This window comes from Trachymyrmex cornetzi, unplaced genomic scaffold (assembly GCF_001594075.2).
Source record: "Trachymyrmex cornetzi isolate Tcor2-1 unplaced genomic scaffold, Tcor1.1 scaffold57, whole genome shotgun sequence".
NCBI classification, from domain to species: Eukaryota; Metazoa; Arthropoda; class Insecta; order Hymenoptera; family Formicidae; genus Trachymyrmex; species Trachymyrmex cornetzi.
In genome coordinates, this window is record NW_017299882.1 from 1104825 (window position 1) to 1131634 (window position 26810).

The window sequence follows — 26810 nt, forward strand, 5'->3', positions numbered from 1 at the left end:
AGCTCACTGATAGCTTACTCAGCCTTCCATAAAAAAATTTTTTTAGCTAAAATAAGTGCAAAAATTTTTTTTGCGGATTTTGAGAGCGCATAAATAGCGCATTATTATATAATTTATTCATTAAGATTTGATTAAGTGAAGGGGGGGGGGGGGGGGGCCAGGTAGGCAGATGCCTAGCTCTTATATTACACTAAACTAGTGCATATTAAGAATTGCCATATTAAAATTAGCAAAGTTAAATGTAAATAAAAGCATATAAATATTTTAAACGCTTAAATACTCAATAATGATATTGTCATCATTTGTTATTTAATAGAACATACATGTATTATTTCATTGTTAAAACTGATGTTATGCCATATTTAGATACTTTAGGTACATAGCAGCCTTTGTAATATGCGCTAATCCACAGTGTAGTGCAAATTCATCATTTAATTAATTACTGAATTAAGTGAAATTACATTGTACTCACAGGGATTCTGCAGCACCTGTCGGTAGACACGGAGCGCCGCGGTTCTCTGATCGACGTAGTCCCACAATCCGTCACAGGCGATTATGAGAAAATCCTCGGTGCCGTCCAGAGGTACGCATCGAACCTCGGGCTCGCCGCTGATGTACGGTTTATACGGGACATCGCCTGGAAAAAGAAAAAAAAAACGAAAGAGCGCTGTTAGAAGGCACGCGCTCGCAGAGGCTTACGCTAGGCGCGAACGCGAAAAGCGGAAAGGAATGTTCAGCTCCGAAAGTATGCGATTAAGATTGAAGCGGAGGCAACTGTTACGGTTTACCCATTGGTAAGGCCCGTAATTCAGATATTTTACACGTGAAAAACACGCCACGCGGCGCGCAATTAAGTATAATTAACTGTTTAATGAATAGCGCGGCTAATTTAAATAACGACGCCACTGCAACAACGCCGCGCTTCCGGTTATTATGAATCTGAACGCCGCTTTTTCTTCCATACTATCCTCTCGAAACCGCACCGGAGAGCTTGGGTGTATACACACACGAGAAAATATATTTGCATCACGCAACTAAATTATCTCACTCCCCATATAACACAAATTAATTTTTACAATTTCGTAATGAATCCTCCGAAGCTTTTATGTTTAGGACCTGTTGCGTTAACGTTATTGCGTTAATTAATTTCAGTTAATTAAATTCTCCATGCTAATGATGGCGAGTCATTAAACCAGGCTTATTTAATTCGCTTATACAATCGCGCCTGATACAATCGGATTTTATACGACGTAATTTGATGAGGAATAGAGCAACGCGAATGCTCACGTAAATAAAAAAAAATGTCGCAGTAAAAATCTTTTACAGATCGTGGATGGTCATCTTGATCTCTGGAGCACGTCGGGAGATCAAAAGCCGAGATAAACATTCGATAGATCGCGGCTCGCGAGCCCTATGCGCGTCTAAAGACAAGCAGGAGAATGAGAGGAACAGTCTTAATTATTCCGAACATGCGGTTGTGCGCGAGCCACACTCGGTAGAGCGCTCCCGGAGCGTAACTGCACGTAGTATTGTGTCAGCGGGCGAACGGAACTAACAGGATACCCAACACGCGGCTAGAATTTTTCTTTTCTCCTCTTTCCTTCCTCACCATTACAGGTTGTGCCTTGAGCCGTAGTTGGGCACGGGCTCACCTGGCCACCCGTTCCTTACTTGCAGCTACACTGCATATTGGCGGATCCAGAAATTTGTCATTGCGCCGCAAGTGAAATTTTTTTTTTAAGATCAAATATGAAAAGATAGAGTATTAAATTATTACATTAAACATATATTATTTAAATGTATAATTCAAAAAACATTCTATTTAAAATTATATTAACATAAAAGAAGAAGAATATAATGGAATATATGTTTTTTTTTATATTTAGGAATTTTTTAAATTAAATTTTTTTATTTAATTTAATTATTTAAGAATTATTAAAAATATTATGTAATATTTTGGTAGTATTGTTAAAAAAGGAGATCCTTCATGGCCCCGTGGATCCGCTAGTGACATTACGACTTTGTTTCGAAATTTTGCGACGGATTATTTACGACCAAAATACCGAAAGCTTGATGTGTCGAATGATTTTAATTCTCCAACACGAGAAAACTCGTACCGATTACGTCAATCCGAAAGTAGCATTTCCAACAAAAACGGATTACTTCCGTCTGCCGTGGTAATTCGAATCCGTCGAAAATAATGTCGATCTCAAGATTAGTTGCGAATCACGTTTTCGACTACGTGCGTAGAATAGAGAATTCACAGACCATGAAAAGCGAAAAAGTGTAATTTCCTTATAGTTGTCTAGAAAAATGGAGATAAATAACATTTCCGTACGAAGCGATGCTTCCATACGATGCAACTGTGATTTCATATATTTTTACAGAAATGGGACATGATTAATTTCAAATTTTTGAGAAGATTAGTTTTAGATTTAATCTTTATCCAGTTGATACTAACTAAAAATAGCATAATATCAATATTATAATTTCGCATTCACACGGAAAGAATGATTTTAAAGTATTAAAAAATTGAACTAGATATATAGATCAAAAAATAATTTTGTTAGACTACCAAAATTGTTATATAGGACGTTCAAATTGATTGCCAAAACATTTTACAGCATTGCTTATTATGCTTGAATTTCCTATATAATTATTTTTAAGTCCAACAATATTATTTTCAGATTTGTATCTATCTAAACTTTTAGATATTTCAACAAATCGCTCTTTCTGTGCAACAATATAAATGTAATGTAACATAGTGTTACATAACAGTAATATTGTTGAGTGCGAAATTGTAACATTGATGTTACGTTTAATGATGTTGACTGAATTTTTAGAAAAATTAATTAGATTGTGGAGAAACCTTAATTCGTATGCACGAAGAAAATTTTTATAAATTCTATACGAAATTCTGAGAATCCGAAACTGATATTGGTTTTTTACGTGCGACTTCGCGTTTTATACGTATAGAATTCTGAACGACGTACGAGCATCGTTTACCACACTATATCACGATCGACCACGCTGTCTCCATCTATACTTTCATACCGTACCAAGCCTTTTTCATCATGGTCAAGGTCGACTGATAAATTCAATCAAAAGTTTTATCAAAAAATAATCTAATCTCTTTAAAAAGAAGCGATCTCAAACTAACTTAATCGTTGATTAATTTAATCAGCAAAACTATGAGAGTTCTAGCTATAATTCTAAGTTCGTCTAAGTTTTTCATGTTGAACAACAAAAAATTTACAATAATTAATAGAACTATCTTCTATCAATTAACAAAATACCGTAGGAATTATTTAACGAATTAAGCGTCAATTAAGTTAATCAAAGTTTAATCCAAGTCATCCTTATCCTAGCAGAATCTAAAGTCATAATAACAAAAAGAGGTAAAATTAATTCTAAAGTATTATTAAAAATTACTTTACGATCCGATTACTTTAAGATTCAGTTTAATGTCAAAATGATGTTATCGTGATCTAGTATTTTGCTTAAGTATGTCTATTTCTATGTCAATTAACTTTAATCTTGGATCAACTTATAATCTTTATCTTTTTCTAGTTCTAAAATCTAAAAATTATAAAAAGATAAAGAATAGATTAAACCAAGAAAGTTATTGATAAAAACAAATATTAGACATTTTTAGCGTTTAATTATCTAACAGTGATTAATTATATTATCTAAGCAGTGATACGCAACTTGCAACCTATCTGCGAATTTTTTGCGGTGTCGGTTTGCAGCCGAAAATATAAAATAATATTTTCTATTCTATACAAACGAAATAAATAAATTCACATTATGCGAAAGATTTTACTTATTTTTGAAAATAATCATCTGAAAATGATCCTTAAAAAAGGTTGCACATCACTCAGATTTAATGCTTGTGAATATTTTGTCGCATAACGAAATTAGAAATGCGAAAGTTTTTTATTTTCAATAAATTTTTATATCTTTGTGATAAAAACGTACATATTACAATCACTTACCAATGGCTCGGGATATGCTGAGGAATCCGTTTACTCGCAATATACCCATACAATGGACGACGGCTCCTCCCATATTGCGAATTCGTTCGCTCTCATCCTGAAAGGAAAAGATCGTAATATATAGTAAATAGGACATATCATACCCAGCTTGGATAGATTTTGCACGTGGCAATGTTAATAAAAACGAGTCGAGCACAACATTCTCGTGATAACGTATAGATGTCAAACGTGTCGATATTTCGATACTCTCGCTTGGATTACCTTTTGGATTCACATTTCACGCGTCTCGATTGTTCATAATACAAAGCATTCTGAACGTCGATGACAATATAAAATTACTGGTTTAAAAATAAATTCTTCACTCTCTATCTCTTTCCCTTTATTAACATGACTGTCATTGGAACGCAGACTGACAGCGATAGAAGATTGCTAAGTTTTCAAAATTATGAAGAATATTTAGACTCGCTAGTGACGCCTGTAGATATCTGCTACCTCAAAAGCAACAAAACCGCGCGCCAGTTGGCCGAGCTCGGATACCGCTGCACCGGCGAGACTTTGAGCGAGGAGAGCTTTTATCGTCGCTTACGAATCGTGAGAGATCTACTATTTCCCGTTCACCGGCATTACGAACTCACTTCGGAATTCGTGTCACCAGTCGGTATGTTAATGAAGGAACTTGCCCTGCGCGAGCGAGCCAACAGATTAAGGACTCTGTCGACCATCATATTCATTCGAAGCTTCATAACAAAATTACAGTTCGAAGAATCAGCTTATATTGATTTTTACGATCGACTCAAGTCGGAAAATTGGCTACCATATTATCAAGGAGAGAAAAAATTGTCACCACTCAAGCGAGATCTCGCATACTATCACTGGAGAATGGGGAAGACGTGTTTGAACGAGACCCGTAATTATGTACCGATTATAGATTCCAAACGTGGACTGTTGTTTAAAAATATTCACGACAGACAGGTGATTACGGTCGATCCGACTGCCGCATCACCTGGTGTACAAACGACGCGAGTTCGGATACACTGCCCGTTTTATGAGCACGTAATACTGTACGATCATGTGATTCGAAGCAAAATTACATATGACAATTAGAAATGTCAATATTCAACGTTATTACTAATTAAACTTTTTAATAATTTAAAATTATCTCCATACTTTTATCTTCCAAGGAAAGAAGGCACAATAGTGGAAAATTTAATAAAAGTTAAAAATATAGTCTCAAATGAGCTTAAAAAAATTATTAGACTGGTGAATTATCGATTTAATCAATGGGCTAAATTAGTTTCGTATCAAGAATTATTAACATTTGGCTATAAATATGAATTGAAGTTCATCGCAAGATCGAGATTTTCTGAAGATTGAAACAACTGGATACGCGATTTAAATGTAGAAATATTCTGTCAAAAATGAGATTATCTTATATTTCAAATTCTATTCTATTAAAAGAAGTAGAAAATTCAGGTTACTTACTTCTCTCGATGGTCGATGAGGATTGACCAATTGTTTCACATTGCCGTATGTAACCAGCGAAGCCATGGAGTCGCCAACCCAAGCAATGTACAATTTCTTATTTATCAGTAATGTGCAAACCGCGGTGGTTCCGCCATTTAATTTCTGTAACGAAATAACGAATCAATAAAGTTCGTCGGTGATGAATTATGCAAAATAAAATATAACATTTCACGTAAGAAACATTTACCTGCGTACTCGATTTCGCTATGAATTGTGCATCGGTCGTCAGGAAAGCATCGCGCAACGCACGTTCTGGATCTGTAGGATAGTACACACTCTCGACCAAATATTGATGTAAATGTGTTGCGCAATATGCCGCAGCGTCCTGTCCACCGTGGCCATCGAATACAGCGTAGTAATCCACGATAGTGTCATCCTGCAAAGTACAAATTAACGTATCAGCTCATATATTAATACGTCAATAATGTCAGATGGAACTAATTTTGAATATAATGGCCAATAAATTTTAACGCGTAAATCAATGCTTATTATTTCAGCATTATATATTATTATGATTGCAAACAATTAACAAGATCTTCACCTGAATATTAAACATGGTATTCAAATCGTGCAAGATCATGTGGCGGTCTTCCATTTTTCTTCTGGCATTTCTGATAGCACCCACTGTTACTTGCGGCGTTGATGAAGGCGGTGGCAAGAGAGCCAGTCTGCTGTTATCTAAATACCGCCTGCAGATCTCGTTTACTTCGTTTGTGACGGCTTGCATGAGCTTCAAAGGCGCATACGCTGCAAAAAATCCACCGAATAATTTATATAGATTGTAAATAAAAAATCTATGAAAATGCATTTATATTTGAAATAAATGGTTCATGCAACGATCAAAATAATAATTTATATGGAATTATAATAAATAAATTATTATTTTAATCGTTTATAAATTATTATTTTGATCATTGAGCCATTTATTTCAAATATAAATAAATACATTTTCAAAGATCTTGGATTTATCAGGAATTATTATTTTCATTAAAGGTGCGATTAAAGTCTCATTACGAATTCTTTGAAGCGTTCGAATGACCGATCGAAAGAAAGAATTTTACTAATTGGCCAATCAAAAAACGCTTCAAAGCATTTATAGCATCCGTTGACTACGTTAAAATTATAATATTTGGGGGTGGGGGGAAATCAGAGTTACATCATTTTTTAAATAAGCAGTTTGTATTTCGTATTTTTTGCGAATATTTATTAAGGTACTACGAAATTACAAAAAAAACTTACTCTTTTCTTGCTGCCTTAGTCCGCAGATTTCCGGCTGTTTCTTGCATGTTGACTTGATCGCTTGTATTACGAGACGTGAGATATAGGACTGTAAGCTTGGTGGACAGTATCTGAAACCAAACCGCATGGCTTTTATCGTATTTCTTACTTCCGAGAAATATTTACAAGGCGATATCAATTTCAAAAATACAGATTCTTTGACCAGTTTTTTACTTTCTTAATAAAATAAAATATGAAGGTTAATAGCTTCTAGCGATAGTTTTGTAACTGTAGTTGTAATTTATATCCAATACTAAAACTTTATATATGTATGCTTTGATCAGTTGGAGTCAGTTCCGTTTTTTAAAAAATATGGAGATGTTAATTTTTAGTGACAGTTTTATAATAGTTACAATTAATATCTTATGAATAATTAAGTATATAAAACATTCGCAATTAAGTTTTTTAAACGAGAAAGAAAGAAAGAGCATCTTTTTCTATACTTACAAAATTAAGAAAATATTCAAAAAAGTTAATATAAATATATATCTTAATCTTTATCCTTTAATTAAAAAATCTATCCTTTTCTCGTTGTATTACTTACACTTTTCGTACTAAAAATAAAATAAATAGAGATACGCAGAATTTTTTTTACAAAAGAAAAAGAGAAAAAGTCACATACACGTAAAGAAATATGTACATAGAGTGCAACTAAAAGAAGCGAGGTTAAATATTTTGGCTATCTCTCGTTTATCGTGTATCATGTGTATAGCGTTTATCCTTTCCGTCTGGTTCGTGATAACGATGGGCGGCGATAGTCTCGTAACTCTCGTGAGTTTCAGTTAAAATAGATAAATGCAACGGTAGTGCGGAAGTAGCTTTCATCTCGCGACGATTCGGTTATTTTATTTCGCGCCTTCGAAGAACTCGCGGTTCGAGAGGGCAAATTTCTTACATAATCTTATATACGTTTCCTGCTCGCGTGAGGCACCGTGCAACTATGCGTAACTTTTTTGCGTGTCGATTTTTTTCCACGATGCACACAATATTCTCGCGCCTTTAAAACAGCTCGAGTATCTTTATGCTATAGATGCAATATAAAAATCGCATTTATTGAGAATTACAAGAGAAAATATTTCGTAACTTTCTCGGCTTTCTTCTTGTAAAAAAAAATAGACCATTGCAATAATGCCTTCATAATATATATGTATATAAGGTGTCTCGAAAATACTTACTTTAATACTTCGATTTATCAGATTCTTAAGAGGTCTTTAAGTTTATATTTACTAATGCAATAGTTAATGAACTTGTGTTTATTTATTTTTCAAAAAACAACAAATTACATGTGAGATAAACAAGAAAATCCATAAATTTAAAATATTAATTTTAATTTTAATACGCGAAAATTTGTTGAAACAAATATAGTTTTAAAATGTGATTACATTAAAACTAAATAAACCATCGTTAAATAATTTTCATAAAAACCTAGTTTGGAGGTTTGGACTGTGTCAAAAGAAGTGAAAAATTAAAAGATTCAAAATTAGCGTATGTTCTTTGTTTCTTCATATGTGTATTATATAAATAGATCATTTGATTTTCTTGTTCTTAATATTGCATCTGTACGTCGCAATATTTTATTAGTTCTAGAAAGAGTCATAAAATAGTGCAAAATCAGTTAGATAATTACAGATAATATTTATAGTAAAAGCAACTCTCTCGGGCAACAATATACTGAAAAGTATTTCATAAATCTTAATATGTATTTCTTTAAATAATACTAAGTAAATTTTTACTTACAGTAAATAAATATTTACTCAATAAAAAATTATAGTTAAACCAAATTAACGGTTTTTGTATCAAATAAAATATGTTTACATTTCATAAATATTTACTTAGAACTATTTAAATAAATATTTATGAAAATTTATTTTTTTTTTTCAATATAGAAAAAATCTGATCGATATGCCAAATAAGCGAGTCAGTGTATAGCCGAATTATCTCAAACAATTTTCCCGTTTCTGTAATTGTTTTTGTAAAATAAAGTAATAAAAATTTTGTGTCAGAAATGATTTTCATTTTAATTACTCGCAGAAGCGAGTCTTACCGCGAGTGAATAAACCCAAACAACACAAAGTATAAAATTATAACATAAGACGTCTTTAAGTCGTCTTTTAGACGCAAAAACATAAGACGTCTTACCCGATTTTAAACACTCTTTGTTATCTGAGAATGAATACTCAAGAGGACTACCAGCATAACAATAAATCTTACAAGAATTTATATAAATATTAGTAAAAATTGATTGGAGTTTAAATTATTGCGTCTTTTTCTACTTTACAGTAAACACAAAGTATAAAACATAAAATCAATGTTATAACTTTACACTCAACAACGTAATTATTACATAAAACATATTATAATATCTGTATATTGTTGAGTGTGAAATTATGACATGAATGTTACGTTAACTGGTATTTATCGTCTTATGTGCAGAAATGATGAATCATCAATCAAGCCGTAATCAGATCTAACGCTCGCAGAAACGATTCAGAGGCAACTAAACACATGTTTCTCTAGATTTTTTCTAGATATCCCGAGTTTTTTTATCCAAAAATAAAATTGTCTCTACAAATACAAAAGATTGGAAAGCAACGTGTCTCGCGCTTCACGCGGACGAACGCAGGCGCGAAGCCAATGCGAGATTTCGGCATGTCGGTACGGGAACGTCAAATGCAAACGCACGTCTACAATTTGTACACACAAACACGGATGCAAAAAAACGCATGACAGGGTATCCACACCACTCCAACATGATGATCACTCGAAACAACGAAAGGCGAGTTTGCTTACATTCGATTGAGGTACTGTAGAGTCACGCTGATGATCTCACCGACGAGCTCGTTCTCGTTGACGTCGTAAACGCTCACCTTCACCGGCAGCTGATCGTCCGGGTTCACCCTAGCGACGAACTCGGCGAAGAATCGCGAATACTCGCCGAGGTAATCGCCGTCCGCTACGCAGTCCGCGGCCATTGTCGCTTCGTGGGACGCTCGTATATAAACACGCACGTGCCACGGAGGAGCGACGCGCGACGCCACGCCACGCTTTGCTCCGGCACCGCTCCGCTTTGCTCCCGGTTCCCGGCGCGCCCCGGCCCGCTATAAACGCCGTCTCGTTCCGCTCCGCTCCGCTCCGCTCGTAGTGCGCGCCGCCGCACGCGCGCACGTTACGCGCCGAACTCGTAACGTACACCGTACGGGATATGATGCGGGTCCGATTATACTCCTCGACACCGATCGCACCGACTCCGATTTACTCCGGAGTTAAGACACGCCAATCACGCGATACGATCTATGCAATATTTATATATCTATATACAAGTTATGTCATTCATTCAGCGGAGCGTCCCCGCGTCGCACACTCGCCAACCACTACTTGGTACAGACGCGGAACTGATTCGGTTGGGAGTGTTGGAACTCCGACTCTCCGACGCGTACGGCGTACGTGTATACACGCACGCACCTATGTACGTGTTATACGTATGTACGCGCACGTATGTGGAACGAACGGAAAGAGCGGCGTAATTACGAGGAAGGACGGAGAGGGGAAGAGAGAGCGAGTAGAGTGGAAGGGTCGCGCGCCGCGACGTTCGAAACACTGGACGTTCCACTCGCTCCGTTTGCTCGCGTCTCGCGATCCAGCGATTTTTCTTCTTCCATCGGCGTACGAATCGACTCCTCGGCGATGTAGACGCCGTTAGGAGATTAGAAGATCGCCAGGCGACGTGTCCTTGGACGACCACGCATGTCCGACACCCACGACCTTACCGACGCAACGATCCCGCGTCGTTCCGCTCCGGAAGATTCTGCGCCGTCGCTCGCGGCCGGTGGTTCGGTTCAAGGTGAACACGAGTCTCGCGCATGAGCGGCTCACGCCTCGTTGCGTTCAAAAAACGTTACTCCTCTCTTTCGCGAGGAACGAACGGAAAAGCTGAAAGAATCAATCTATATCGAAATATGTCTGAGAGTTTTAACGTTCTCTTGTGGAAAAATATTATTGAACTTAAAGAATACTATTGGATTGAAAAAATGGAACGATAGTTTGAATATATGATATTCATTCCAATAATCTTCCAATTATTCCCAATTATCTTTCGTAAAATTCACTGAAAAAATATTTACTAAATCTTCATACATATTTCTGTGAATAGTATTAAATAAATATTTACTTACAATAATGTGACTATTTCTGGGTTAAAAACGATAATTCCAAGAAACTGAAATGACATAACTCATATAAAAAAGAATGAATTTAAGTATGATAGAAATAATTTTAGTTTACAGATGTAACACAAAGGAAATTGAATTGACATTTTTGATAAAGAGATTTATAATTGAGTGAATCCATCTTCGGCTCTGGAGAAGCACAATGAAATCAAGGAATGCAAATCCCCGCGAATCACGCATAGTTTGGAGCAAACGTGAGGTATATAATCCTATGCCATGATCGTATATTTATTCGCAGACTGCAAAACTTTACATATGTATTATTGTACACATGTGACTTTAAATAATAAATACATGTATGTACAAGCTACGTTTAATCTTAAGATAACATAAGAAATCTGCTGTTACAATATAGTACATTTTGTATCGAGAGGAGATACCTCTATGCCCTGCTTCATCTCTTTGCTTCGTATATGCAGATACGAGTTCTCAAACTCCTTCTGCATCCATTCGGGCAGAGGAGTGTTCCAGTTCTCTGGCGGTTTCTTCCTCTTCTCCCATACGTCGTTCTGATAATGCGCATGCAATCGGTTAAATCGGCGTTGCTTCTCGCTCTTGATCAGCGCGTCCTGCGAAGATTTTGTTCCAGTATTGTTTTACTTCATCGAGAGAAAAATTTTTGGTATTTGTCACTGTAATTGCATGTTACTATAATTACGATTATAACTGTTATAATATTAATAATAATAACATGTATGGTTCTATCAACAAATATATATAGTTGGCTATGGAAAATGACTATTAGCGTTTTCCGATTGTAGTGGATTTTTAATTGACCTGGGTTGGATTAATGCTTTATTATTGATTGGCATTACATGTTCTGAACGTTAAGCTTAGTACAGCTTGCAGCATCACTAATCCAAATCGAATCAGTTTAAAACCCGCTACAGTCGAAAATGTTATATGATTACAGTTACTATTATCATAAAGGCTGCGGTCCTTGCTTCTTCCAAATGCTACGCTCCGATTGGTCCATTACTATTTCGAATGTTACAATTGCTATGTGAACGCTTCAGCCAACCTACCTCCCGAGGTGAGGCAGTTGGACCAAAGTGGAAGCAAAAACGATGACGTATTGATGACGTAATCAGAGATGCTGGGAGCGTTCCGAAGCATCAAATAGATTAGTCATGTCAGTGCTACAATGTTCTATAGCGTTTGAAGCACTAAGTGGACCGTAGCCAAAAATTGTTGCAATTATTATAATTTAACTATAATTTATAGTAACTTTTTGGGAAAATTATTTTTTAGCAAAAAGATTATAAATTATAACTGCAACCATTTTTACGATAATAAGTATAATTATAGTAATTTTCGGTTTTTCCACTATATATAGTTGTAGTACAAAAAATTATTAGTAACATTATAGAAGTAATAATCATAATTATAGTAATATATAATTAAAATCTTTACAGTTACAAATATCAAAAGTTTTTCTCTTAGTATCCACCAGAAATTCAGACGTGTTATCGTCAAAATGTTTATGGCAACCTGCATACATATGCCTCTTCCGATTTGTGTTTTTCCCATTGATAGCAATTGTTATAATCGGTCTTCCACTGTTTGCAGTTGACTGTTTCGCCGAATATGAAGTATTGATGGAAACGAGCCTTTATACTGCTGCAATCGTCATACTCATCTTTGTACACCATACACGGTCTAATCTAAAGGAAATATACAAATATAAATTGAATACAAATTGAATATCCAATGGAAAATGATATGAATACAGGTGTAATCGCATACCATCCACTCATGATTGCGGAGTGACGTTTTCTCTTCTTTTTTTGCTTCGCTCATATTCGCTAAAATATATCAATATCTTTCAGATCGCAGATAAAAAATAGATTTGTCTATTTACTCGCCGGACACGTGTTTAACATACGTACAGCATAATACACCATAACTGATAAATACCGCTAACTAAAAGCGATATTTAGGTTAGATGTAGGTTAGATATAGGTTAAGTTAGGTTAGGTTAGGTTAGACACGCATGGTGCATTCAGAACGACAATTGCTCGCTCGGTATGAATTGGTTTGTTTTTTGTTCCTGCGTTAGACTGTTCTAGAACTCTCTTTCTCGCTTTAAACAAATATCAAACGTATATCTATCTCATTTTTAGTTCCAAAAGTGTACACTAGTTCAGTGACAGAAAACCAGACGTAGAATAATTTCCTAAATGTGCGAGCAGAGTGACAATTGCGGAAATCGAAAAATACAAGTGTATTCGAGTTGAAGACGCTGAAGTTGGTTAAACTGGAGACTGCTGAAGTTGATCGCGATAGAAAGTAGAGTATCGCGGGTGTTATTAGAGGTTCTTGGACTTCTTGATTTCTGTCATCTTTCCTAACCTCTCACTGCTTTCGCCCCACGGATGTCCCGGTATCTTTGCTGCCGTGTAACTGGTGCAATAATTGATTACCGGTGATTTAATCGCGCGTGAACAATAACATGATGTCGCGGTCAGTGCGGGCGGAGACTCGTAGTCGTGCCAAGGATGACATTAAACGTGTAATGCAAGTAGTTGATAAAGTTCGTCATTGGTAAGTTTCCTGTGTTGTGTTCGGAGGGAGAGAAAAAGGCGGATAAAGGGAATTGCCAGGTCTTACGTTTGTCATTTATCGCTTGTTTCGTGGAAGATGCTCACGGATCGTACGAAAAAAGTGAAACAAGTGCTTGTGTTTTGTTTAATTGTCAGAAGGGCGTGATATCTGATGTACGTATTGATGAAAGACTGCGAGACAGTTGCTAATGTTCGAAGTTAAAATACCCGTTTTGAGTATCAATATATTAAAAATTATATGAAATTCTGTATGACAGAAGCTTTTAATCTACTAAAAACGAACGTTCAGATAAGAATATTATCAATTCAATTGAAGATTTCATAGCTGAGCTTTGGATAGAGTGATAGAATTTGTCACAGCAACATGGACAAACGTATACTTACAATTATTAATACATAGTTTAGCTATGAAAACTGATGGATCTTTCTTTTATTCTTTATTGAACAATAAATATTTTTGCTCCTACATTCTATTAAATTTGTTATTTATATAAAAATAAATGGATAAAATTCTGAATGTATATATGATCGCAGGGAAAAGAAATGGGTCACAATAGGAGAAACAACTATGAAAATATATAAATGGGTACCAATCTCGACACTCGATCAGGTATTTCATGCAAAAATATGATACATGTTGATTAAAATTAACCAAAGCAAATAGTTAAGAATAAATTGTTTTATTTTATAGAAGAAAAAGGGAAAAACAGTTTCCGACAAGGAAAACGGTTTACCAAGGAAAGGAGGAATAGAATCATCAAATTCCAATTTTGGTCTTACAGAAGATTCCAATACATGTGAGTTTGATTTTGGTAATTTGTGAAAACTGTTTGTGAAAATTATTGTCATTGATCAACATAAAATATGGATTTTTTTTACACACTAGGTTTCTCTACTGTTAGTGATTCTCAAGGACTGACAGATTTCTCTGCACATTTGGGTTTTTCAGAAGATTCGAATTCACAAAACAGCGAACCTGCACCTAAGAGATTAAAGACTGACTAATGTTTGACCTATAATCAGCATCACCGCCAATACGTCGTATAGGGATTGACATTTAGGAATCTATCTCTTTCGTGAACTTTGCACTTGATAAGTTTTAATTAAGAGACATACTTCTTAATATGAATGGATCACAAGAAAAGTTTTTCTTTTCTGTTTCATTCAAATTTAGTGAGATATAAATTATACATATATTATATATACATACATATACTTATATAAGTGCAAATAGTATCGATCCTATGAAACGTTTTGAATTATGTATAATGGAATTTATTTTTCACGTATGAATTTATTACGAATTTCCCCATTGAATTTAGAAACTAGAAATAACGATCGGTTAATTGAATAACGTCAGGCGAGTGCTCAATCCGTTTATGTATGTATATTGTCTTTATATTAAATATTTAATCCTTGAATCAATTATACAATGCATATAGAATGGAGCTTGGAATTGAACTTGAGATCTGTTGATTACAAATCAACCACTCTTGAGTTACACGTCATCCTAATCAGTGTTTATTAAATTCTTGTTTCTATATAAGCCTGCTAAAAGTGATGCGTAGTCTAAGTAGAAGCAATTAATTCGTCAGTAGGTTCTGAGTTCAATCTCGATCCTTATTTTCATATCTCAGTTTATAAGTTGATTAAAAAATTGAAAGTTTTCGGTGAAAGAGTATGAGGTGATTGTAACATGTTTCGGAAATAATAAAATAATATATATGTATATGTTCCACTCTTAACTTAAAGATTCTAGAGTATGAGATTGTAAAAGTGACTTCAAACATTGAAAAATGTTTGATAATAAAAGTGGATTGTACATTCGCGGCGATTAGTAACACACACACACTGCAGTATTACTTTTTTTCGAAATTATATTTTTCTTGCTATAATGATTATTGCTACATCAAGAAGTATCCGTGCAAACTACTGGAATAGTATTATAATTATTTTTGCAAAAACAAAAAAGTCAAGTGCTAAAAAAACATACCTTTATACACAGTTCACGCTTCTGATAGTCCTTAAAAATCATTGTATATATCTCGAATATCATTTTTTTTCATTAATACTGTAGGAGAACTTGCATTCCTTTGCGTTATAGCACCGTGACATGTACAAAATAAGCTTGAACTCTTACGAATAAAATAGTTGATCTCTTAATCAGTGCATGTTATACATCGCTTAAAAATATTATAAAACATTTGTAGTATGTTTGTATAAACATATAAATGTTAGTAAGAATATCTTTATATTTAAAGATATTCTTATTAATTGTTATAGCGAGTATTCCAAAGTGTAAAAAAATGCGTGTGATTTGTGGAAATATTTAATTTGTAAGAATATTTCCACTTAAATTGTGTTCAACGAAACATCAAGTCAAAATTTGAGGGAACGAATCACCTAAAGTGTGAAGAATAGTTTTTGTTTTAGAGTTTTTTTCTAATTAAAATATATGTATATTTATGATTTTTTTTTTACAAAAACGATGTATATTTAATATTAATTTGAAATATTTAAAAATCCATATAAAATATTATGTATAAAAAAATTCATTTATTAAATATTTTACTTAATCACTATTACCAGGGTAATATTTTACCATCATACTGCACGAAACAACCGGTTTGTTTTTCCGTTAACGAGTTTAAGGTATTCAGAATGCAACTGACGCTGTTGTCGACATCCATTGGAGCGTTGCTGCCACCCAGATCGGTTCGCACCCATCCTGGATGCAAACACGCCACCAAAATCCCATCTGCTTTTAAATCGACGCTCATCGATTTTGTCGCCGCGTTAAGCGCCGCCTATTTTGTAAGTGAGATTAAGATTTTGTAAAATTATCTCAAGTATTTAACGATACAAGATACATTAATTCCAATTAATTCCATTAATTCCAAAGTGTAATGTAGGTTTCCTAATTTTAAAATTAAAAAATTTATAAATTATACAGTAATATACTCTACAAATTTTATCAAAACTCAATTCTACATTTCAATAAGAGAATGTACAATATTTAAATTTTAATTCTGAAGAACTGATGCGAAAATAACATCTGTGAAAGACCCATTTAATTTATATTAATTAAAAGGCACTAATTTCAGGGAATTAAAGTGGCACTGATTTCAAGGAATTAAAATGACATAATACCACAGTCTGTGCATTAATATGTATAAAAGAGAATGAACACTAAAATATATAAATGTGTTTTAATAAGAATAATCCAAATGTAGATGTGACATAAAGAAAATTGAATTAACATTTTTGGCAAAAAGATTTATAATTAAGTGGGTCCAACAGACCATCAGTTCCAGAAGGTTAAAGTTTTACCTTGCTGCATCTGTAAGGATAAAAACCGCCATCGCCATTTTCAGCAATACTGCCTAGGATAGATGTCATGTTAATAACTGCTGCTCTTCTTACACTTAATCCCGTTTTATCCTCGGAATTCTTCGCAGCTGTTTTAAGTAGCGGCAGGAAAGCCTTGAATCGATTATTACTTCCGTTATGAACCGACGTTATTCGGCAATGTAACGTTCATAAATGTAAAAGGACTGTAGGTGTACCTTTGTTAGCATAATCGGTGCCACGGTATTTATGAGAAAAGCGTCTGTAATCTGCTGTTTCTTTACGAGGCCAAGACGCGTAAATTTGCTGGAAATACCAGCGTTGTTAAAGAGAACGTTAAGACCAGCACCATTTACCCTTTCATCCACCGTGTCTACGACTCTCTTGTAGCTATCCGTATCCGTTAAATCTGTAAAAAGACAATGTAAAATTTTATCGCGAACGATCGATGCTAGAACTCGCTAAACTACACGTTTGTGAAAAAAAAGTTCAGTTTTGTGCGATAAATGTTTGATATAAATCTGATTCTCTTGCATTATACACAAGCATTTGTCAGAGCATGTGTGGATAGCATACGTCAATGAAGGCTTACTAATACGATGGCGTGACACGGCGCTTTTTATATTTTCATTAGCCTTTTATATTTTTACTAGACTGTAATAAAATTAAAGAAATTTTGCTCCAATTTTACGTGATAAGGTTAAAATTCATAATTTATTTTCAATAAAATAATAAAATAGATATTAGTACAAGTTTGGTATCACATTAATTTATAATCCTTTTGGAAAAAAGAAAGACTTTTGAAAAAATTGGTCGGCTTGTATTTAAATTAGTATGTATTTACTCGTTCTAATGAATACGTGTTAAAACTATATTTCTAAAAAAATATATATGTATATAAAAGTTTTAGCCATTTAATTATCTTTATTTCACTTTAGTATCTATAAAGACAAAGGAATAAATGATGAAAACAAGTTATCTATTTTTAAAGATTTCTAGATTGTTATAGTGCTAGTCACGTTGCAAGAATCGTTTACTTTGGCGGAATCCTAATTATAAAACAAAAGGCCGCGGCAAATGAAGCGTATGAAGGAATTAAAAGAATTTAAAGAATCATTCAATTTCGCAATACACTTATTTATTAAATTATTTTAAAAATACGAAGAACACACACACATGTGATATATGTTGTTATCTCGTTGAGTGTTTCATATTGATTGATGAAATTATTACATTATACGAGATGTGACGTAGAGATATTTCTGTATGTTCATCCATGAATTTAATTTTCCTAGTAATGCGATGACTCTCATTATCACATTTTAATGAATACAAGTCACATGTCACTCCTCGATAAAAAATAAAAAAAAATTGATCTACTTATCGCGTGCAAGAAAGAATTAATCTTTAACGTTTCTTAAGTAGAAAATTGTAAAGCTAGATGGTATCAGATAGCACATTGATTAGTATCGATCAAGCTCAGCAAAATGGCGTCTTTTTTTCTACGATAGGAATGTTCGCGACGTATTTCGCTGTAGACGTTTCGATTGTATTCGGATTTTATTTTTCCTCATTTCGCATTTGTGTGGTGCACGGTCGCGAATATGAAAGCGCGTAAACTGAATAAAGCGAAAGCATGGTTGATATGTTGCGAAAAATCGCAAATTGTCGATTCTGATTCGAGCGATCGAGAAGTTGAGGAGCATAAAGCGCGGAATAAAACGAAGAAGCAGCTGGACAACAAAGGAGAGAACAAAGCTGAGGATAAAATGGAGAGCGATGTGGAGAACAAAGTGGAGAACACGATAGAAAACCAGGTAGACAAGACGGAGGATAAAGTGGGGAGCAAAACGCAGGGTGGTATTGAAAATGAAGTGGAGAACAAAGTGGAGAATCAGAGGGGCAAGATAGAGAATAAACTGGAGGTCAAAACAGAGGACGATGTCAAAATAGAGAGTCAAACAGACGAAGTAGAGAATAAACAGAGGAACAAAACGGAAGGTGATGTTGAGAATAAAATGGAAAACAAAGTGGAGAACAAAGTAGAGAATCGGACAGACAAGACGGAGAATAAACTGGAGACCAACACGGAGGACGATGTCAAGAACAAAGTGGAGAACAAGGTAGAAGATCAAATAGACGAAGTAGAGAATAAAGCAGGGAACAAAAGGGAAAGTGTTATCGAGAATGAAGTGGAGAACAACGTGGAGAACCAGATAGACAAGACGGAGACTAAATTGCAGGCCAAAACGGAGGGTGATATTGAGAATAACATAGAGAAGGAAGTAGAAAATAAAGCGGGAAGTAAAACGGACGATGATATCGAGAATAAAATAGAAAATGAAGTAGAGAATCAGATGGACAAGACAGAGAATAAACTGGAGAACAAAACGGAGGATCATGTTGAGATGGAGAATCAGATGGAGAACCAGGTATAACATAGAGAAGGAAGTAGAAAATAAAGCGGGAAGTAAAACGGACGAGAATAAAATAGAAAATGAAGTAGAGAATCAGATGGACAAGACAAAGAATAAACTGGAGAACAAAACGGAGGATCATGTTGAGATGGAGAATCAGATGGAGAACCAGGTAGAAAATAAAGTGGGGAGCAAAACGGAAGACGTTGTCGAGAATAAAATAAAAAACGAAGCGGAAAGTAAAGTGGAGATAGAAAGCAACGTCGATAATAAAGTGAATAATCAAGAAAAGCAGGAAAATATTCTTCCCACGTCACACACAAGTAAGATCTTAACATTTTTCTTTAACCGGGAATTTAGACATGTTTCTGTACGAATACTCGATCACCATGACGTGTTCCTATCCTAAAATTAATCTGTTGAAATTTTGTTTATGTCATTGTTTTATGACTTATGTCATTGTCGGATGCGTTATTTCATTATCGCGTTATAACTGGTATAACCAGTTATAAATTTATTTTTAAATTTATGTGTATTTTTTAGCTATTTTGGTCAAAACGTGATTTGAAGAACAGTACGATTCTATCTGTTGAAATTTTGTTTATGTCATTGTTTTATGACTTATATCATTGTCGGATGCGTTATTTAATCATCGCGTTATAACTGGTATAACCAGTTGTATATTTTTAAATTTCTATGTATTTTTTTAGCTATTTTGGTTTGAAGAACAGTACGATTCTTATTGTCAATAAAATTCAGAAAAAAACGAAATTTGTACAATTCGAATCCTTTTAATTGCAATCTAGCTTGATTTTAAATTTAAATCTAAACAATCTTCACTTGATTCAAATCATTGAAGTTTATGATGAACAAAAGAAAATTAAAAAATTCAATTTAGAATTATACAATTGTTGCAATTACATTTGAATAGAACGTTATTATAGTATAATATTCGTTCATTATGACAGTGATTCGCAAACGAAATATTATAAGACTAAACCCCTATTTACGCTTTTAAAAATTGTTACAAAATTAAATCTAGGAATGTTAATTTACAAATCATTTTCACCATTAAATATTCCAACAAGGATTGGAATTTCAACGAAAACAATATTGAAACTTTATAATGATTTTATTATCCTTGATATTTAAAAGAACCCAACATTCTTAGGCTGTAATTTTGTAAAAAGCATGATATATCATTTTATCCTTGCTGTTCACCTAATATTAAATAATAAACAAAGATAAAATAATACACTTTGTGCGTTATGTATATTTTACGGAATCAAAAGTTAATCACACAATTGAAATATCAAAATTTCGAGAGATGTCATCAGATATAATTATTGCAAGTCATCTCATTTCTTTTTTTACAAAACATTTTTTTCGCCACGATAAAAATATTAAATTAAGATAATTCTTCCCATCGGACGATTCAAATATTTCAAATTTCTCTGTGCTAATCAGCGTGAATTTAGCGAATAATTACCTAATTTATATCGTTAAGTTTAATCCGCAATTCATAACAGAATAGCAAGAATTTTGCAGGCTTACCTATCTCGATGATCTGTACGGCCGACGATTTGTCAGCGAGCGCGCATAATTCCTGTAAAGATTTCGCTCATTTTTTTCTTCTTTCCATTTAAACGCAATTCGAACATGGGCGGCGAGGTTCGCGCGATTATCTCGACAATACTTTAATCAGACGCGTATAATATGATAGCATGAAAAACCGACTCGTACTCGTTTCTACCAATGTAGATTAACTTTAATCTCGGCTCAACTTATAACTCTTCATCTTTTTCTAATTTTTAGAATTAGAAAAAGATGAAAATTAGTTGAATCGAGATTAAAATTAAATTACACTGGTAGAAACGGGCATCGGGTTTATTTCTATCAGGCCCGTTTCTACTAGTTCAACTTACTCTTTATCTTTTTCTGATTCTCAGAATTGGAAAAAGATGAAGAGTTAGTTAAACCGAGATTAAAATTAAACTATATTGGTAGAAACGGGCTTCAATGTTGATTAACTTTAACTTAACTTTTAGTTACTCAGTTGTGTATTCACATTTGCGATCTTAAAATACTTCGTTGATTAACTTTAATCTCGATTTAGCTTATAACTTAATCTTTTTTTAATTCGTAAAACTAGAAAAAAATGAGAAGTAAATCAAATTAAGATTAAAGTTGATCTTTGGTATAAATCGGGCAAAATTCGTAGAACCAGAGAAGAATAAGAATTATAAGATTAATTTCTACCAGTGTAGTCTCTACATTTTTTAGAATAGAATCTCACTTTATGGCCCAGTTTCACAACTCATGATTAACTCTTAACCGAGGTTCAACTTATTTATCATCTTTTTCCAATTCCTGGAATTGAAAAGAGATAATGGGCCTAAGTAAGATAACTTTATATGTAATAAAAATAACTTTAATTTTACTCTTGAAAAAGAGTGACTTAATTTTCAGCCCTCAAGAATGAGATTTCACTTTTTAGAGTATCGAGATTCTTTCTAATGCCTGTTTCTACCAATATAGATTAACTTTAATCTTGGTTTAATTTACTTTATCTCTTTATCTGGTCCTAATAATTAGAAAAGGATAAGCAGTACGTTAAACCGAGATTAATAATCTACCTTGGTAGAACATCGGTCGACTTGCGCAACGATATTGAAATCGAGTATCACGGAGTATTGCGTTCGCTGATTCATACCGAAATCACGATGGAGGGGAAAATCGTGGAGGATGACGAGCGAGGAACCGTATAATAGATGGCGGTAATGGAAACTTACAGTTACGAAGACGCGTTCGCCGGTGACGTAGCGATTCGCGGTGTCAGTGTGACTTAACTATCGCTTGCATCGAGTTCAGTAGGATCAAACGACAAAAGACTTTAACATTCCGTGACGCGTACGATAAATAGTGGAAAAAATTTTGTCTTTTACGAAAGGAGCAAAAAGAGTCGCGATGGCACCGATCGGTAAGTACCGTTTTTTTTTCGCAAAGTAGGTAAGTTGCGTAACGCGTGACAATTAGTGACAGTCTTTTTCGATTCGAACAAACGGAAACAAAACGGAACGTATAACCCCGTCCCACCTCGCGATCTTACCGTTGCCTTGCTTGCGTCACGGCAAGTCGCGAAGATGTAGTCCGGCGGTCTCGGTGAGTCGATCAAATGCCTCACCAGGCCCAAACCCAGACCGCGGTTGCAACCGGTTACAAGGATCGATCTCATCGCGCTCGGTTGCTCGGTTTCCGGATACCAAGACCACCAAGATCACCGAGACTGACCAAGACCGGCGTCGCGGTACTCGCGGTTAGGTTTCACCGCGGATGAAGAGAGCGCGGGGGTGTACGTGCGGCTGAGTTAGCGCGACGACACGCGCCTCGGAAGTCGCGAGTCCTCACTCTCGTCGGTGCGCAGCACGGAGCGTCACTGACGGCTGACGTCACGTGCTCCGACAATAGTGAATTGCATCATTGTATGTCGCCGATGATCATGGCGACACTGACGGTGTTCGCGCGACTCGTGTCATCTCAATGCGCGCACGCCAAGTTGCTCAGGTTAACGGCTCGGCAGCCGCTCTTTGCCGGATGCGACGCCGGTCTCGTCTACGGCAGAAGCGCGATGGCCTGCATGTGCAGTGAGTGTTTAGGGGAATGACTGTGAATAATTATGATTGCGCGGTTCGTTATGTAAAGTTTGCGCCATCTGCGGAGTCCCGGGTAGCGCGCGAACTCGAAGGTTCCTCACGACTGTTTATTCCGATTTATGTCCAAGGATAATAGATTTTGATGTGTCCTCTACGCGATGTTTTTCTAGACGTCCGTGTTGTCTATGGAAAACTTTTTTATTTTTTTGTAACGCTTAATTTTTTTTTTTTAGAATTTACCTTGTTAAAAAATCTTTCTTGATATATAGTTGAAATTATCTTTCAGCGGATCATGGCTATGATTATGATCTCTTGGTCATTGGTGGAGGATCCGGTGGCTTGGCAGCAGCTAAGGAAGCTGTTGGACTGGGAGCGAAAGTCGCAGTTTTGGATTATGTGACTCCTTCTCCTCTCGGAACTACTTGGGGTTTGGGTGGTACCTGTGTCAATGTAGGATGTATACCGAAAAAACTCATGCATCAAGCTGCGTTGCTCGGTGAAGCTGTTCATGTATAGAAACCTTCCTAATTATTATTTGCTTTCCATTTACGTCAAAACTCAAATAATTCTCATTTAAAGTTGTAACTCGTTTATTCAATTCGTTGAATGCAAGTTTCTTTTCATTCTGACGAGTGAGAGAGTCAACTGAGTTTTTATCTATAATCTGCATGAACTTGGGACTGCGTGTTTTACTGAATTTTATTAAATCGTGTTAAAAGTAAGATTATAAATCTGTGTTATACAATAACTTTATCACCAAAGTAGTGACGTCATTATTTGAATATAAAATACATAACTTTAGTTTCATATCAGTATCATTGAGTAAAAATGGAAAGCTATTGTGATTAAAATGATGTAAAAGATTCATGCCTAATCTGTGAATCATCTTGTTTTTAGGAAGCAGCAACATTTGGTTGGCAGTTGGATCCCAAGTCTGTGAAAATCGACTGGGAAGCCTTGAGAACCGCTGTACAAAATCATGTCAAGTCTGTAAACTGGGTCACTCGTGTTGAGCTTAGGACAAAGTTAGTTGTTTATAATTAGTAGTATTTTCTAATTTTTCTGTTTATATATCAATTAATGGCTATATTATTCATTTTTGTGTATCAATTCATGTTATTCATATTTATATTATTTAATTCTTGATCTGTATGTATTTATTTATTTATATTAAATATTTACTTGTAGGAAAGTTGAATACTTTAATGCTGCTGGACATTTTAAGGACGCTCACACAGTAGTTGGAATTACTAAGAAGGGGGAAGAAAAAATTCTTACAGCTAAAAATATATTAATTGCAGTAGGTGGTAGACCTAAGTATCCCGATATTCCTGGTGCTATAGAATATGGTATAAGTAGCGATGACATCTTCAGTTTGGAACGCGCTCCAGGGAAAACCCTTATTGTCGGTGCTGGATGTATCCTTCAATGGCATTTTACGCGATTTTGTTTTTAGATTTTCTATTGTAATTATGTAAACGTACAGATTAAGATTTTCTTCCTTAATGATGAAATATAGATATTGGTTTGGAATGTGCTGGCTTTCTCAATGGTTTAGGTTACGATACAACGCTAATAATTCGATCGTTGGTGTTGCGTGGATTTGATCGGCAAATGGCAACCCATGTTGCCGAAGAAATGGAGCAACGCGGTGTGAAGTTTAATTATGAAGCAAAGCTTAAGAAAGTTTCAAAACAAGAGGATGGCCGTCTTCTAGTCGACTGGATTGACAAGGTATGCATTTGCTGATAAATTTATATGTGCAAATGAAAAAATATGTCTACATTAGAGTGCAATATAATATAATTTTTTTAGGATGGCCAAATTCATGAAGACGTGTATGATACTGTTCTATTTGCTATCGGCCGACGATCGCTCACTCAAGAACTGAAACCGGAAAACGCCGGATTAAAACTTGTTCCAGAAACTGGCAAGATTGACGCAGTTAACGAACAAACGAACATTCCAAACATTTACGCGGTTGGTGACGTACTTCATGTAAGTTTTTTCAACATTTTATAATGATTTTATCTCGAAAATATATTAATGCACAGTTTAGATAGTTCTAGACATTTTTATCATTTTAATATTTCTCATATTAAATTATGAGTTAAATTACAAATATAATAGAAAATTTTTATGTAATATAAAACATGATTATTTTTTGTATATTTTTTACAGAAAAAACCCGAATTAACGCCCGTTGCTATACACGCGGGTAAACTGCTAGCCAGAAGATTGTATGGTAATTCGACCGAGAAAATGGATTACATAAATGTAGCGACGACAGTGTTCACTCCTTTGGAATATGGATGCGTCGGGTTGAGTGAAGAAGCGGCAATCGCGCTCCACGGAGAACAGGAGATAGAGATATTTCACGCGTACTACAAACCAACGGAATTCTTTGTACCCCAAAAGAATGTCGATCGTTGTTACGTAAAGGTTATCGCGCTTAGACACGGTGATGAAACGGTGCTCGGAATGCACTTTGTCGGACCCAATGCAGGCGAAGTGATTCAAGGATTTGCGGCTGCTATTAAGTAAGTTTTATCCAAAAAATGATTCGTCAATAATTTCTTCAAAAATTTGATTTCAGAACTTCATAACTCATATTTCATAATATTTTTATAGATGTGGCTTAACAATCCCGAAACTGAAGTCTACTGTCGGTATTCATCCAACTGTAGCGGAGGAGTTTACGCGCATAAATATTACCAAACGTTCAGGCTTGGATCCTAAGCCGCAAAGTTGTTGCAGTTAAATCGATATGCACGTAACATCATTGTGTTTATGTCGATCATATTCACAGATTTATACCGATTATCCGATTAGGAGATACCCATATTCCTATGGCAAAGATCAGCTGAATATCTTTCGGCTGAAACAGTTTTTCCGTTCTTACGTATAAAAGCGCTGAATTTCCGCAGTATTACATAAAATAAATAATGAAAGAATTCACAAGCCAGAAAAAGAGAGAAACAGATCATTCTAATTTGTTACGTCACATTATATCACTTTTTATACATATTATTTTTCTAAGAAATGCGCCTTACATCGTGCGTTATTGACGCAAAAAATTATCGTAATGCTTATTTATGATAGCAATAATAACAAATTACTATTAATAAAATGTTGAAGTTATGATTTACATATGATAGCTGTATCTCCTAAAACAATTCCTTTTATGAACAAAAATAGATCGTTTAATAATCAAAGTAAATTTCCTATTTAAACAAAATTATGTATATATAAGATACATAAACGGCAGTATTTAGTTTTCTTTATGTTCAAGACAATTTTATATATAACCGGAGAGACCTGAGAGTGATTATACCGGCCTTTTTCATATACCAAATCTCGTAGAGTAATTTCCACGTTTTTATGATTCTTTTCTATGCTATTACATGGGTTAGACAAGGATAAAATAATTAACTTTGATAGCCTTGTACACCGACGAGATACTATTAAAGACCGACATCCTTACGGGAGTTCGCGTCCTTGTGAATATTGAAGTGATTAAGAGTTAAAAACTGATAATATTGTACTAATTTTATGATTTATTAGTTTAGTAGATGTATATATGCATTTATAACTCAATAATTAAAACTCGATTTTTCTTTAAAATTGAGATTTCAGTGTTATATATCATCAAAGTTTGATTATCAATAAAGATGATAATTGCAGAGAAAAAATTGTGATTTTTTTACAATATATAGGATATTACAGCTTTACAAGTATGTATATTTATTTATAGGACATTTATGTAATAAAAAATCATGAATTTAATAATGCATGAGCCAAATAT

At 34.7% G+C, this 26810-nt stretch overlaps 6 protein-coding genes across 10 annotated transcripts in view; 3 read left to right on the forward strand and 3 right to left on the reverse strand.

Annotated features, from left to right (window-relative positions):
• The window catches only part of LOC108766080 (uncharacterized), a 71331-nt gene extending 61170 nt beyond the window's left edge, over window positions 1–10161 (reverse strand). Inside the window, exons 1-7 of the mRNA XM_018515139.1 lie at window positions 9588–10161; window positions 6759–6868; window positions 6061–6266; window positions 5707–5895; window positions 5478–5621; window positions 3996–4092; window positions 473–637 (exon numbers count right to left, since the gene is read on the reverse strand). Coding sequence (XP_018370641.1) covers window positions 473–637; window positions 3996–4092; window positions 5478–5621; window positions 5707–5895; window positions 6061–6266; window positions 6759–6868; window positions 9588–9769 — 1093 coding nt within the window. The 5' untranslated portion in view covers window positions 9770–10161. The remainder of the gene's footprint in view (window positions 1–472; window positions 638–3995; window positions 4093–5477; window positions 5622–5706; window positions 5896–6060; window positions 6267–6758; window positions 6869–9587) is intronic.
• On the forward strand, window positions 4220–5110 carry LOC108766083 (uncharacterized protein C4orf22 homolog). The gene has a single exon (XM_018515145.1). The coding sequence runs from the start codon at window positions 4383–4385 to the stop codon at window positions 5097–5099; it is 717 nt and encodes a 238-aa protein (XP_018370647.1). The 5' UTR covers window positions 4220–4382; the 3' UTR covers window positions 5100–5110.
• Window positions 9149–22684, reverse strand: sni (SDR family oxidoreductase sniffer). 2 transcript variants are annotated; one of them, XR_001940355.1, is made up of 7 exons: window positions 22462–22684; window positions 20907–20958; window positions 17154–17344; window positions 16918–17070; window positions 16190–16394; window positions 15521–15770; window positions 9149–9160 (listed from the first exon to the last, which is right to left on the reverse strand). XR_001940355.1 is itself a non-coding variant. In XM_018515144.1 (6 exons), the coding sequence occupies exons 1-6, from the start codon at window positions 22585–22587 to the stop codon at window positions 15751–15753; spliced, it is 747 nt and encodes a 248-aa protein (XP_018370646.1). In that variant the 5' UTR covers window positions 22588–22684; the 3' UTR covers window positions 14901–15750. The 2 variants fall into 2 exon arrangements, 1 of the variants encoding a protein (XP_018370646.1); XM_018515144.1 differs by lacking the exon at window positions 9149–9160 and having other exon boundaries at window positions 14901–15770.
• LOC108766084 (UPF0545 protein C22orf39 homolog) lies at window positions 11236–13012 on the reverse strand. Its single transcript, XM_018515146.1, has 3 exons — window positions 12770–13012; window positions 12523–12687; window positions 11236–11592 (listed from the first exon to the last, which is right to left on the reverse strand). The coding sequence occupies exons 1-3, from the start codon at window positions 12821–12823 to the stop codon at window positions 11368–11370; spliced, it is 444 nt and encodes a 147-aa protein (XP_018370648.1). The 5' UTR covers window positions 12824–13012; the 3' UTR covers window positions 11236–11367.
• Window positions 13221–14708, forward strand: BCL7-like (chromatin remodeling complex subunit BCL7B-like protein). The gene is made up of 4 exons (XM_018515147.1): window positions 13221–13567; window positions 14122–14197; window positions 14279–14384; window positions 14474–14708. Exons 1-4 carry the CDS (start codon window positions 13476–13478, stop codon window positions 14590–14592), a joined length of 393 nt encoding a protein of 130 aa, XP_018370649.1. The 5' UTR covers window positions 13221–13475; the 3' UTR covers window positions 14593–14708.
• Window positions 18427–26132, forward strand: Trxr1 (Thioredoxin reductase 1). Of its 4 annotated transcripts, none has more exons than XM_018515140.1 (9): window positions 18427–19367; window positions 19525–19675; window positions 23292–23515; window positions 23903–24030; window positions 24194–24423; window positions 24525–24739; window positions 24821–25003; window positions 25187–25545; window positions 25637–26132. In XM_018515140.1, exons 1-9 carry the CDS (start codon window positions 18540–18542, stop codon window positions 25764–25766), a joined length of 2448 nt encoding a protein of 815 aa, XP_018370642.1. In that variant the 5' UTR covers window positions 18427–18539; the 3' UTR covers window positions 25767–26132. The 4 variants fall into 4 exon arrangements, with proteins under 4 accessions (XP_018370642.1, XP_018370643.1, XP_018370645.1 ...); XM_018515141.1 differs by having other exon boundaries at window positions 18427–19208; window positions 19375–19675; XM_018515143.1 differs by lacking the exons at window positions 18427–19367; window positions 19525–19675 and adding an exon at window positions 22159–22332 and having other exon boundaries at window positions 25637–26128.
• The last annotated feature ends 678 nt before the right edge of the window (window positions 26133–26810 follow it).

Coding starts and splice junctions, on each gene's coding strand:
- LOC108766084 (XM_018515146.1), bottom strand. CDS start 12,823: ATGAGCGAAGCAAAAAAAGAAGAGAAAACGTCACTCCGCAATCATGAG. Junction 12,688..12,769: donor TCCGCAATCATGAGTGGATG/GTATGCGATTAC, acceptor TATTTCCTTTAG/ATTAGACCGTGTATGGTGTA. Junction 11,593..12,522: donor ACAAATCGGAAGAGGCATAT/GTATGCAGGTTG, acceptor AAATCTTCGCAG/GACGCGCTGATCAAGAGCGA.
- BCL7-like (XM_018515147.1), top strand. CDS start 13,476: ATGATGTCGCGGTCAGTGCGGGCGGAGACTCGTAGTCGTGCCAAGGAT. Junction 14,198..14,278: donor CAATCTCGACACTCGATCAG/GTATTTCATGCA, acceptor TTTATTTTATAG/AAGAAAAAGGGAAAAACAGT. Junction 14,385..14,473: donor TACAGAAGATTCCAATACAT/GTGAGTTTGATT, acceptor TTTACACACTAG/GTTTCTCTACTGTTAGTGAT.
- LOC108766083 (XM_018515145.1), top strand. CDS start 4,383: ATGACTGTCATTGGAACGCAGACTGACAGCGATAGAAGATTGCTAAGT.
- sni (XM_018515144.1), bottom strand. CDS start 22,587: ATGAGATCGATCCTTGTAACCGGTTGCAACCGCGGTCTGGGTTTGGGC. Junction 16,395..16,917: donor ATCCTTACAGATGCAGCAAG/GTAAAACTTTAA, acceptor CTTACAAAATAG/GCGGCGCTTAACGCGGCGAC. Junction 15,771..16,189: donor TTGTTTCGTGCAGTATGATG/GTAAAATATTAC, acceptor AATATTTTTAAG/CGATGTATAACATGCACTGA.
- Trxr1 (XM_018515140.1), top strand. CDS start 18,540: ATGAAAGCGCGTAAACTGAATAAAGCGAAAGCATGGTTGATATGTTGC. Junction 24,424..24,524: donor CCTTATTGTCGGTGCTGGAT/GTATCCTTCAAT, acceptor GATGAAATATAG/ATATTGGTTTGGAATGTGCT. Junction 24,740..24,820: donor TAGTCGACTGGATTGACAAG/GTATGCATTTGC, acceptor TAATTTTTTTAG/GATGGCCAAATTCATGAAGA.